Source organism: Rana temporaria, chromosome 10 (genome assembly GCF_905171775.1).
Source record: "Rana temporaria chromosome 10, aRanTem1.1, whole genome shotgun sequence".
In the NCBI taxonomy this organism is placed as follows: Eukaryota; Metazoa; Chordata; class Amphibia; order Anura; family Ranidae; genus Rana; species Rana temporaria.
In genome coordinates this window covers 9,884,987-9,898,822 of record NC_053498.1, presented here as the reverse complement: position 1 = coordinate 9,898,822, position 13,836 = coordinate 9,884,987, and the positions used below count along the sequence as shown (strand labels likewise).

The window sequence follows — 13,836 nt, the reverse complement described above, 5'->3', positions numbered from 1 at the left end:
ATTTTTGTGTTCGATTAATCTATTTTTTTTTCAATCGATTAATCGACTAATTTCGATTAATTATAACGCACATACAGATCCAACTACTTTTAGCTGATCTCCTCCTTGCAGGCTGATTTCCAGTGCAGCTACAAACCACTGGAAAAATGGAGAGCAGGATACAAAAAACACACAAAGGCGCAGTGCTCGATGGGAATAGCATTACAACTTTTATAGTCTTCAAGTAGGTAACAAAATAAATATTGCACTGGAGATAAAATCGATGTAGCTACATAAACTGTAAAAATGGTGTGAGTAATACCAAACGGTAGCAAAAGCAGTCATAAAAACATGTAGCTAAGTATGATACTGGTATAAAAATGTGTACAGCGATGCCACTGCTGAATCCAGATGAGGAGAGGTTAACATCAGTCCATCGGCATGTAGATGTCCCGTGAAGGGAACTATCACAACTCCCAGTGGATGGCTGTAGAATCCCAGGTTGATGGAGGGAAGTGTAACAGCCCTTGCATGTGGCAGATAGTAAGGTCCCGCCGGCATACAGATATGAAGGCACAGCAAAGGAGCCCTTCAGATGGACACGGCAACCCCTGCCACTGTCCGTGACATCACCGGATCTCCGACGGAACTCCCTGAAGCCGGCAGCGAGGTGAGTACCAATCAAAAAAAATTTGATCGATCAAAAAAATTTTGATTGATCAAAAAATTTAAAGCTTAATCGATTAATTAAAAGTTAATTTCCACAGCCCTAGGAAAAAATATATATATACGCTAACCCCTTTTAAATATCAAAGATATATCTCTACAGTCTTTCCTAAAATAATTCAAATTAATCATGATTATTGCTTGTTGAGGTACCCCAGCTGGGGTTGATGGGCAAAAGCGGGATTGGAAAAAACATAAGTTCAGCTCTTCATAAGACTCACCCAAAGGATTCCAAATGGTCCTATTTCAGAGGTAAAAAAGGTTCACGTATGAAAGTTACAAAGTAACATAGTAAGTAAGGTTGAAAAAGGAAATATGTCCCTCAAGTTCAACCAATAGACCAAAAAAAAAAAAAGAAAACTCACATCCCAGGACCCTTAACTCACAGTTGACCCAGAGGTTATAAAATGGCTACCAACTGCCTGGATTAGGAGTCTATGGAGATTTTACACATCATTTATATATAATTTTCCTTTGCATTTGGTTGATATATTCAACATGAAGATAGTGTCACCTTATTACCCAAGATGGGTGAACATTCATGTTGAAGGGTGAACATTCTCTACTCCTTTGTAAAATAACCCCAGAGTCTTATGAAGATTCTATGATGATTCCACTAAATGGTGATTTGCAAATCAGTTAGGTGACCAAAACAAAAGACTGGTCACATTTACCTTATAGGTCATCAACTGAAGATCTGATAATCTAATATTTGTTTATTTCTAATCAGGGCTTTTTTTCTCAGAGAATAGGTGCAGGAACTCCCTACTTCCAAGTCACCTGTTGTGTCCACCCCCTACCCACCTCCGAGCATCATTCTTTGGTTCCACCCTCTACCCACCTCTGAGCACCATTCATTGGTTCCACTCCCTACTTACCTCCGAGCACCATTTCTTGGTTCCACCCCCTACTCACCTCTGAGCACCATTTGTTGGTTCAACCCCCTACCCATCTCCAAGCACCATTCCTTGTCTTTAGCAAATAAACCCCACTGACTTTATAAATCATGGACTACAGATTTTTAATATAACATCTGCTCAGTTCTAATATTTGTTGCAAAGATTATGACAGCTAGGCACAAGAGTTTGATCAGTTTAGGTTCATTGCTTGATGAAAATGTTACGAACGAGTCAAGGAAGGGTAATTGTCCATAGCAATGGTGGTGATGGATCATGCTTTGCTGGGGTTTTTCTTCCTTATCTGAAACAGCTGTGGGTATAGGATTGGGTATATGAGATTGTACAATATTTTTTTTTTTATGGTTGAACTGGATGGACTTGTGTCTTTTTTTGACCTGACTAACTATGGAACTATGTAACCTGCTATATCATCGATGATAACAAATTAATATTAAATAATCTACCAGACAATTCCGAGCAGAATTTACCCTTACCAATATTTCCATTGGCATCTTCGGGATGCAGCTGGTCCACTCTAAATGCCCAACGTCCAGTAAAGTTGACGTTACTTGTGTTTGCTAAATTGGCAATGCCTAACGAAAGGGACCCTGGGAGTGTATAGTATCCTGTGGCATATCCACTGTTCAGTCCAGCCTGTGAAAAAAAGGACACATTATATTATAACAAGCAGTGTGAGGACAGTGTTAGAGGAAAAAAAAAAGAGGACAAATCTTCCAATTAGGACACATATACTGGTGGCAAATGTTGAAAATTAGAATATCCATTGTGTTGGGGAGATTTCTGTTGCATCTCAATGAGGTAATGTTAAATCTCCCCTTACCTACTCTACCCAAAACTGAAAAAAAGTACAGTTTATGAGTTTAATGTCTAAAAGCCTCTACAGGGGACAACCATCAGCAGTTCACATTGTCCATCCCTCTTCACACCATCAAAGCTAAATTAATTAATGAGCTTCAAAAAAAGTAATTACATTTTTCTGATACACAAAGCACCGGGACTATATGACACAATTAAGGACCGTGCCCCTTTTTGCAATTCGGCACTGTGTCGCTTTAACTGACAATTGCGCGACATGGCTCCCAAACAAAATTGGCGTCCTTTTTTTTCCCACAAAAAGAGCTTTCTTTTGGTGGTATTTGATCACCTCTGCGGTTTTTATTTTTTGCGAGTTATAAACAAAAATAGATTCTGAAAAAAATTCTATATTTTTTACTTTTTGCTATAATAAATATCCCCAGAAAAGATATAAAAAAATTTTTTTCCCTCAGTTTAGGCCGATACGTATTCTTCTACATATTTTTGGTAAAAAAATCGCAATAAGCGTTTATCGATTTGTTTGCGCAAAATTTATAGTGTTTACAAAATAGAGGAACGTTTTATGGCATTTTTATTAATAATTTTTTTTTTTACTACTAATGGCGGTGATCAGCATTTTTTTTTCGTGACTGCGACATTATGGCGGACACATCGGACAATTTTGACACATTTTTGGGACCATTGTCATTTTCACAGCAAAAAGAAAAGTGCTATAAAAATGCACTGATTACTGTGAAAATGACAATTGCAGTTTAGGAGTTAACCACTAGGGGGCACTGTAGGGGTTAAGTGTAACCTCATATGTGTTTTTAACTGTAGGGGGGCGGGGCTGGACGTGTGACGTCAGTGATCGTCTGATGATCAATGACACTGCCACAATGAAGAACAGGAAAGGTGTGTTTACACACACCTCTCCCCTTCTTCAGCTCCGGTGACCATGTGCGGGACACCGACGGCGATCGGGTCCGCGGGTGCGGTCACGGAGCTTAGGACCGGGTTGCGAGCGCGCCGTCGGCGGCACGCTCGTGACCCTACGGCTGGGCTTAAAGAGACACGTACAGGTACGTGATTGTGCCCAGCCGTGCCATTCTGCCGACGTATATCGACGTGAAGGGGTCCTTAAGTGGTTAATAGCTCCCAGTACCAAAATTTGTGATACAAAAAATTCTAAAACATAAGTAATAAACAGTACAGTGCTCAAATAGTCAAAGAAGTGAAAGAAAGATCTAAATAAATTGATCTCAAATTGTAACTGTGATGTCAAATGAATACTGAGAAATAATTCTCCCAGTTACAAAAATGCCTTGTGAAAAAACAGTTAAAGTGACACAAAAACATATAAAGAAAAACATGTGTATAAATAAAGTCCCACTACATGGAATTGACAATTGGAACAGAAGAGAAATCAGTCCTTAAAGGGTTAGTCCGTGTTGGTGCCTAAAAGGAAAGTTTAGGATAGAGCAAACTTCATCCACCAGGAAGGCACCTAGAAGTGGTAATGCAGTCTCCTTACCCTAACTGTATGACCACTGTTACAGCGGTCTCAGCAAGCGTGGGGATTTTAGGTCTCCCTCCGGACCCTCTGTGGAGTATCTGGGATGGTACCTGTTATCTTGAATAGTCAGAGAAAAGAAGACCATAGCATGATACCGTAAAGTATAAATTTATTTAGCCAAGTAAATGTGCACTTACAAGACCATGGAGATGTTATCGAAATGTAAACAAATCCGATAAAGCGCGGCGGACAGATTTCTCTTGTGTTCCATTTGTCAATTCCATGTAGTGGGACTTTATTTATACACATGTTTTTCTTTATATGTTTTTGTGTCACTTTAACAGTTTTTTCACAAGGCATTATTTCTCAGTATTCATTTGACATCACAGTTACAATTTAAGATCAATTTATTTAGATCTTTCTTTCACTTCTTTGACTATTTGAGCGCTGTACTGTTTATTACCCACTTCCTGATTAGCCGGGAGGAGAAGCAGGAAGACATTAGCGAATATTAATTTGCTATTGTCACACAACTGGGTGGGCTCAGGGCTCAGTGCTCTGTGCCTCAAGCCCACCCTTTTTTTAAGCCAATTAGAGCCTCAGGCTTTACTCATGTGTTTTAAAAAAAAAAGTTAATTGAAATCCAATGCGTCCGGTGCCCTGCATTTAGATTAGGGCCGGGGAACATGAATTAGGGGTGGCACCCCTAATGGAGCGGACGCCACTGCTGATCACAAAGAAAGAACATTACAAAAAGGAAAATCTTCACTGTACAATCACAAGGCATCAACGCAAAGCAAGATCTCAGACATCAAGCACTTAGATAGACACAATGGCCCGGATTCACATACATCGGCGCATATTTATACCGCCGTAGCGTATCTTCTTTACGCTACACCGACGCAGCGCAGAGAGGCAAGCACTGGATTCACAAAGCACTTGCCACCAAATCTGCGCTGGGTTTCTTAGGCGTAAGTTGAAGTGGGCGTGAGCCATGCAAATGAGGCGTGACCCCATGCAAATGATGGGCCGAGTGCCATAAGGAATACGAATAAACGAACCGTCCTGTGGGCGCATCCGGTGCGCATGCTTAGAATCATGTCAGAACTACTCCCTAAGATACGCCGGATCACTGCCTACGACGTGAACGTAACCTACGCCTACTACCTACGCCTAGTCATATTCATGTTCCATGTAAACGACAAAAGATACGACGGCTGTGTTCCCTGGTCCATAACTTTGCATGGGTTGCGCCTCATATATGGGGAATAACTTTACGCCGGACGTACGACTTACGCAAACCGCGTATATTATGCGCCGGGCGCAAGTACGTTTGTGAATCGACGTATCTCCCTCATTTCCATATTTGAATAGGAAATCAATGGGAGCGCCACATGCGTCCAGCGTAAATATGCGCCCACGATACTCCAGCGTAGGCAAGTTACGTCGGTCGGATGAAGCCTATTTTTAGCCGTATATCAGTTTGTGGGCACGGCGCATAGATACGACGGCGCATATGTGCACTTACGCGGCGTATCTTGAGATACGTCCGCGAAAGTGCTTTGTGAATCCGGGCCAATCAGGCATATACAAAATCATGCCATCTCCCCTGCTCTTAATGAGAGTGACAATTCTGGAGCACCACTGTTATAGCATCTGGTCTAGAACCAGCTCTACCGGGGCTAAGTTGGGAACATTCAACCAGGGAGCCCACAGCTTGTCAAATTTCCTAAAGCTACCCCAGTGTTGGTAAAAATATTTTTCTAATCCTAAGATGTTACCCATTGGAACTATCCATTCCTTCACTGTGGGGGGTTCTGTAGACTTCCAGTTTAATGTTCGGACCTGAACCATTAAAAAATGTAAAAATGTATAATTCACAGAATGATGATTTTCTCACCAATGCCAAACGTCCATCTTGGTAGGAACCATTTACATGTGTACTCGGCCACTGAATATCTTCATAATTGTACAGAAGGAAGGTCCGATTGCCATCAGTGCTCAGGACAGCCTGGAAAGTGTTCACCTGCATATACAGAAAATTATCATTTAGGATCTAAAAATTTAAACAGAACATTGAGGTTTACACAAACATTGAGAAACAAATCAGCAGTCATAGCTATTTTAAAAAAAAATCTTTTTATGTTTTGTCCTTCACCTTGTTTGTTGAAGATCCAAAATATGCAACTCGGTGCCACGTGGCTACAAACACCCACTGAGCTGTGAAATTCACGGCATGGAAGTAAGTTCTGATATCGGAGGTGGCCCGGGACAGAAGCGAGGGATCGGTGCTCTCACGATAATATATATCACCCGCTACTCCATTATCTACATCAGACCAGAAGATAGCCAGGAACGGGTTTCCAAATGCAGCAGGAAGAGCTTGTGGTACATATTGACTGATGGGTGATGCAAATGATAACAGACCATTATTATTCACCTGTGTAGGAGAACAATGAGAATTTTTTTTTTCCAACCACAGCAATATATAGTATATAACAAAGCAGTATAAAAGAAGAATGAAGCCTCCGTTCAGAATGGTACAAGCACTATTTAATTTTTTTTTTATATTTATAAGAATGCTTAGAAATTAGTCAAGCCAGGATGCTTACATAAAGATAAGAGTAAGCTGTTCCAAAAAGTGGGATTTGTCTAGAAGAAAATATCACTGAAGATCCTCCATCATCTGCCTTTGGATTGACAATGTCAATAGTGGATCCATATGGGTAGAGGAGATCTAAAGCAAAGATCAAACACAATTATATGAATTATAAAAAAAAAAAATGCAATGAAGTGATAACTATTAGGTCAGACACATCATTGTCTCACTTTCTTACTCTTAATTAAAGATGATCTTCAGACAAACCGCTAAATACACAGATAAAATGAATACAGGGAAGCAGTGACGGTGCGTTCATAAGGGGCGCATGGGCGCCGCCCCCTCTCTCCTCCCACCTCTCTATCACCATAGATGCTGCCACCCCCTATTCAGGTGCCCGACCCCTTTTCGGGCGCTGGGCACCTGAATTACAGTGGTAGGGTATTTTTTTGAAGCACCTGATAATGCCACATACACACGATCGGTTCATCCGATGAAAACGGACCGATGGATTTTTTCATCAGATATCTGATGAAGCTGACTTTCATCAGTCTTGCCTACACACCATCGGTTAAAAATCCATTCGTGTCAGAACGCGGTGACGTAGAACACTAAGACGTGCTGAGAAAAAATAAGTTCAATGCTTCCGAGCATGCGTCGACTTGATTCTGAGCATGTGTGGATTTTAACAGACGATCGTTGGTTTTATATCGGTTTTTTAACCATCAGATAATTTTAAAACAGGTTCTAAGGTTTTTCACCGATGGGAAAAAAAACGATGGGGCCCACACATGATCGGTTCGTCCGATGAAAACGGACCGCTTTCATCAGACGAACCGATCGTGTGTACGCGGCATTAGAGTCATAGGCTGAAAGGTGAACAGTGGGCGCCATGCTGGGTGCTCACTGTTCACTCAGCGTTGTGTTAGGAAAGTGAATGAATATTTGTTTTCCTAAAACTGAACCGCCTCTCAGCCAATCAGGTTCTAGGGTCTGTTACTTGTCACCTGATTGGCTGAAACGACAGGCGCTGTGATTGGACGCCGCCTATCAGGCGTCCAATAATAGGAGAGGACGGGAGAAGGCATCGAGGAGCGTGGAGGACATCGCCATGACCCACTGCCCCACCGAGACAAGGTAAGTGCCGGGCGGGGGATGCACACTGGCAGCATTTGATAGGCACAGTAGCGGTAGTTAATGGGCACACTGGCAGCAGTTGATGGGCACAGTAGTGGCAGTTGATGGGCACAGTGGTGGCAGTTGATGGGCACAGTGGCGGCAGTTGATGGGCACATTGTCAGCAATTGATAGGCACACTGGCAGCAATTGATGGGCACATTGTCAGCAATTGATAGGCACACTGGCAGCAATTGATAGGCACATTGTCAACAATTGATAGGCACACTGGCAGCAATTGATAGGCACATTGTCAGCAATTGATAGGCACACTGGCAGCAATTTATGGGCACAGTAAAGGCAATTAATGAGCACACTGGCAGCAATTGATGGGCACAGTAGCGGCAATTGATGGGTCACTCGAGGTGTGGGGGTCTAAGTAATAACCAATATTCATCAGAGCTTCTGATGGTGGAGATGGGTTTTGATGCGTGTTAATATCAGGTCGCGGTCCTCAGGTTGCCCCACCAGGAGGTGAGCAAGAAGGGATTCAGTAACAGATATAGCAGGTAGGGATCAAGCAGAAGTGTAGTCAGTAAACAAGCCAAAGGTCAGTAACACATGATCGCAGGTTGTGGGATTAAAAAGAAGTGTAGTTGAGGAAGAAGCCAAAGGTCTGTAACGAGTGGTAGCAGAGATGTGGAGAGCAGCAGAAGGGGCAAGAACAAGTTACTGGCTGGAGAGAGCACACTAATCTGGCAAACAGGAAGTGCAGAGACATGGCTTAAATCAGGAAGTTCATGGGAGGAGCAAAGAGTTCACCAAAAAAGAAGATAAAAGGCAAGAAAATCCAAACAATCAGACAGGGAGCTTTCCAGCATCTCAGGAAGTTCAGCAAGAAGAGATATCCCCAGACATGGCAGTAGATTCATCAAAGATCATATAAGAACATCTCAGATTTCCTCATGTCTAGTTTATACTACTTATGCATAAAAATAGCTTGTGAACTTTTGTTACCTGAAGACCGTATAAAAGGAGAAGTATAAGTTGTGGTGCGTGTGAATGAAGAGGTATTAGTTGTGGAGCGTGTGAATGAAGAGGTGTTAGTTGTGGAGCGTGTGGTGAAGGGTCCAGGTGTTGTTGTCAATGGAGAGTCTGTAGAATTTTCATTTTCTGTAGAATTATCTAGGAGGAAAAAAGAGAAGTAAAAATGTGCACACACAGAGGCCTCCAAACCCATCAACCCCATTCTGGTTTTGGTGAAATGGGCAAGGATTAAAAAACTTACCCAACATATCCCCCGAGAATCTTTTGCAAACACTTTTTTTAAAGACAGATGAATTTCCTTAGAATGTGTTATTAACGTGACTGTGATTACTCGGATGGTTGGGAGGACAATGTCTATCGGGGGTTGATTTACCTAAACTGGAGAATGCAAAATCTGGGGCAGCTTTGCATAGACACCAATCGGCTTCCAGGTTTTCTTTGTCAAAGGCTTAACCACTTAAGACCCGGACCAAAATACAGCTAAAGGGACCAGGACAGGTTTTGCAATTCGGCACTGCGTCGCTTTAACAGACAATTGCGCGGTCGGTTTAGGCCGATACGTATTCTTCTACATATTTTTGGTAAAAAAAATTGCAATAAGCGTTTATTGGTTGGTTTACAAAATAGGGGATAGTTTTATTGCATTTTTATTAATTTTTTTTTTACTACTAATGGCGGCGATCAACGTTTTTTTTCATGACTGCGACATTATGGCGGACACTTCGGACAATTTTGACACATTTTTGGGACCATTGTCATTTTCACAGCAAAAAATGCATTTAAAATGCATTGTTTACTGTGAAAATTACAATTGCAGTTTGGGAGTTAACCACAAGGGGGCGCTGAAGGGGTTATGTATGACCTCATCTGTGTTTCTAACTGTAGGGGGGTGTGGCTGTAGGTGTGATGTCATTGATTGTGATTCCCTATATAAAGGAATCCAGCGATCGATGACGGCGCCACAGTGAAGAACGGGGAAGCTCTCCAGCAACTCCAGCGACTCCAGCGGCGATCGAGTCCCGCGGTCACGGAGCTTCGGACCGGGTCGCGGGAGCGTGCCGCGGCCGCGCGCCCACGACCCACGGCTGGGCACTTAAAGAGGACGTACCTGTACGTGCCTGTGCCCAGCCGTGCCATTCTGACGACGTAAATGTGCAGGAGGCGGTCCTTAAGTGGTTAAAGATGTTCTAAAGGTTTTTTTTTACCTTAATGCATATAAAAAAAATCTGGGTGCAGACCCCCCCAGCCCCCTCTTATACTTACTTGATTATATGGTTTTGGTAAATCTAAAGGAACATTGTACAAGATAATTTAATAATGTATGGTCAGAAGTTATTACTGCAACAATACCACTGAAAAGTTCACTGAAAAGTTACAATACTTCTGTTGAAATTAGTTCAGATCTGGTGAAACAACAATTGATTTATTACCACAGTGTTAAACACAGTGGATCCTCACCTATACTTCCATTGACATCTTCAGGATGTATTTTGTCCACTTTAAATGCCCAACGTCCGGTCACATTGACGTTGCTTGTAGATGATAAATTGGCAACTGATGGCGTAAGGGATCCTGGGAGTGTGTAGTATCCTGTATTGTAGCCGCTGTTGAGCCCAGCCTATGCAGTTCAGGAACATTTTTAATTAGTTGTCTGCAAAAATTACACTGAATTTATCTCTGTATAAACTTCCCAGATAGCAAGGATAACTTGCCACAAATTTGTGGCAGTGTTGAATTGTAAGCAGTGGCGGTGTGTCCATAGGGACGCAGGAGCGCCGCCCCCTCTGGCTCGCTCACAGCCAGTAAAATATACAGATTCATACACTGTATGAATCTGTATATTTTCACCGCTGCCGCCCACTATTCAGCTGGCCGGATGTTGAGCGCCGGTCAGCTGAATAGCGGCAGCTGACTGGCTGCGTGGAAGTGCCTATCAGGGGCCTGAGGCTGAAGTCGGCTTCCTGAAGCTCACCCGCGGGACGTACCGGCTGGACGTCCGAGGATAAGACTGACAGGCGTCTCAGCCAATCAGGTAACCTGATTGGCTGAAGCGTCATCGAGGGCGGGACGAGGGACATTTAGGGATGTAGAAGCCATAAAGGTAAGTGCTGGGGGGGGGGGTACTGGGCACGGTGGCTACAAGTGGGGGCACAGTGGCTACAAGTGGGGGCATAGTGGCTACAAGTGGGGGCACAGTGGCAACAATTGGGGGCACAGTGGCGACAATTGGGGGCACAGTGGTGACAATTGGGGGCACAGTGGCAACAATTGGGGGAACAGTGGCAACAATTGGGGGCACAGTGGCGACAATTAGGGGCACAGTGGCTGTGTTTGATGGCATAGTGGTGACAATTGATGGCACAGTAGCTGCGTTTGATGGTATGGCACAGTGGCTGTGTTTTGATGGCATGGCACGGTGGGTGCGTTTTGATGGCATGGCACAGTGGCTGCGTTTTGATGGCACGATGGCTGCGTTTTGATGGCATGGCACAGTGGCTGTGTTTTGATGGCACAGTGACTGCATTTGATGGTATGGCACAGTGGTGACAATTGATAGGTACAGTGAGGTTGCAATTGTTTTTTTTTTTTGTTTGTTTGCGCCCCCCCCCAAAAAATTTTGAGCACCAGCCGCCACTGATTGTAAGTCTGTTAACATGCTGCACATTTTAACTGGCAAGTTGTACCCTTGCGGAGAACTTGTTCTAGTTGACACTTTTTCCAGTTTAAGCATATTTGCATGGTAAGTCTCTAGCAAGAGCAAAGTTGCAGTGATGAGTCTACAGCAAGAGCTCTGCAAGTCTACAGCATGTAAATCCAGCCACAGTGACCCCCTGTGGTGGATGACTAATGCACAACATAACTGAACCAGCACTTGCAGCAGACTTGCAGAATGTTTGGAAAGAAAGTTGATCTGGAGTCATGCAATGCGGACTTGCTGCAATTGTGCAACAAACTTGTGAAGCTGGCAAGTCTAGCAATAGCTTAGCAAGTCATTTATAAACTTGAAGCACAATTGCTTGCTATCTGGGTTTATTTACCGGTAGTCAAGGACAAAAAGTCTATGTTTAAGCGAGCAAAAAAATAAATAAAAACAACATAAAAGCAAAAAATTAAGCTTCTTTTTAAGCCTGAGCCTATAAGTACCGTATTTATCAGCATACAACACGCACAGGCGTATAACACGCACCTTAACTTTAACCCTCCTGGCGGTATTCCCGAGCGTGACTCGGGGTTGATTTTTTTTGCTAAAATCGGTAACCCCGAGTCACGCTCGGGGTAGCTGTGCAGAGCCTGCAGTGCGCACTGGCTTACCTTCTCCTGGATCCAGCGATGCCACCGCGCTGTGTGAGCGAGCGGGACCTCGCTCGATTCACACAGTGTCCTCCTGTGCCACCGATCTCCGTTCCCTGTGACGTTACAACGCACGGGAGCGGAGATCGGCGCCAAATTCAAAAAAGTAAACAAACACTATACATACAGTATACTTTAATCTTATAGATTACAGTACTGTATGTAAAAAATACACACCCCTTGTCCCTAGTGGTCTGCCCTGTGTCCTGCATGTTATTTTATATAATAAAAATGTTTCTTTCTCCCTGCAAACTGTAGATTGTCCATAGCAACCAAAAGTGTCCCTTTATGTCAAAAATGGTTTTAGATCAGCTAGAAAACAGCGATAATAAATTATAATCACTTGCAGAATTGTGCGATAGCGATTTGTGGGGAAATTCGTCATAAAAAAAAAATAATGACAGCGACAATTCTGCAACTGAGCAAATTTCAGTGATTTTGAGTTGATTACATTATTGAATAATTTTTATTAGAATTATATTATTATTTGATATAATTATTTATAATTATTTATTATATTATAATTTATAATTTTGTTTTTAAAAAAATGTCATACCCGGGATGCCTACTAGACTCTTGTCTGGTCAGATTTAAGTGAGTTATTCCTAAAAATTACAGGCCTACAGTATAAAACGCCAAATTTCCTTGCAAATAATGGTACCGTTTTCAGCATCTTTTTTCTGAAAGAATCATACCGCCAGGGAGGTTAAGAGGGGTCAGTGCCTCACAATTGCCCATCAATGCAGCTTGATTAATGCCCATCTGTAGCCTCCCCATTGCCATGAATGCAGCCTGATCAATGCCCATCTCAGGGAGGCTTACTCGGCAGGCCTCTTTAATACAAAGTCCCGCCTTCTATGATGGACAGAACACTGGTCCAATGCCGGCCCAGGAGACGGAACTTCCTATTACAGAGGCCGCTGAGTAAACAGGAGATTCTCGCTGCATGTAATCTGACGGTGCCCGTCCCGCACCCCTCCCCGTTCTCTCCGAGGCGGCCCAAATTGCAGTATCGGCGTATAACGGCACACACTATTTGCAACCGATTGGAAGGGTGAAAAAGTGAGTGTTATACACCAATAAATACAGTCATTTTTTTTTTTACACAATTTTTATTTTAGTATATGTTTCTGATGCCAAAAGAAATTTGCTCATTCAAGTGCTTAATTATGTATTTTCTAACTTCTCACAGTGATTTTTTTTCCTTATAATTCACAGACTAATGATTTTCTCACCAATGCTAGAGGACCATCATAGTAGGAACCATTTCCTTGTTTACTCGGCCACTGAATATCTGCATAATTGTACAGAAGGAAGGTCTGATTGCCATCGGTGGTCAGGACAGCCTGAAATGTGTTCACCTGTAAATACAGAAAATGTTAATTTAGGATCTAATTATATAAACAGCATTTTTGTAATCTTAGCCTGGCACCGTAATGCGTTCCATGCTGGAACGCAGCGCGGCGACCGCACGATGATGTCATCGTCTGGCGCTGCGTGTGTTCCAGCCTGCAATGCGGAAGTGCCCAGCGCAATCAGCGATGTATAGGGCACACATGCCTCTCAGGTATAAACAGAACGGCGTGTGTTACACACGCCGTTCTATTATTGTCAGCTGTAGCTCGGCCACGCTACAACCACTGGTGCCATCGCTCCCCATGCTGCAAACCAATCCAGGCTGCAATTCCTGCATTATATGCTGCTACGTTAACTGCATCAGACTGCCATTGCTGGGGACAACCTAAGGCCTCGTACACACGACCGAGTTTCTCGGCAAAAACCAGCAA

At 43.0% G+C, this 13,836-nt stretch overlaps 1 protein-coding gene across 1 annotated transcript in view; it reads right to left on the bottom strand.

Annotated features, from left to right (window-relative positions):
* Positions 1-13,836, bottom strand: part of LOC120916156 — a 228,899-nt gene that overhangs the window by 10,229 nt on the left and 204,834 nt on the right. Inside the window, exons 75-79 of the mRNA XM_040326976.1 lie at positions 8,669-8,836; positions 6,549-6,673; positions 6,095-6,376; positions 5,837-5,962; positions 2,099-2,258 (exon numbers count right to left, since the gene is read on the bottom strand). Coding sequence (XP_040182910.1) covers positions 2,099-2,258; positions 5,837-5,962; positions 6,095-6,376; positions 6,549-6,673; positions 8,669-8,836 — 861 coding nt within the window. The remainder of the gene's footprint in view (positions 1-2,098; positions 2,259-5,836; positions 5,963-6,094; positions 6,377-6,548; positions 6,674-8,668; positions 8,837-13,836) is intronic.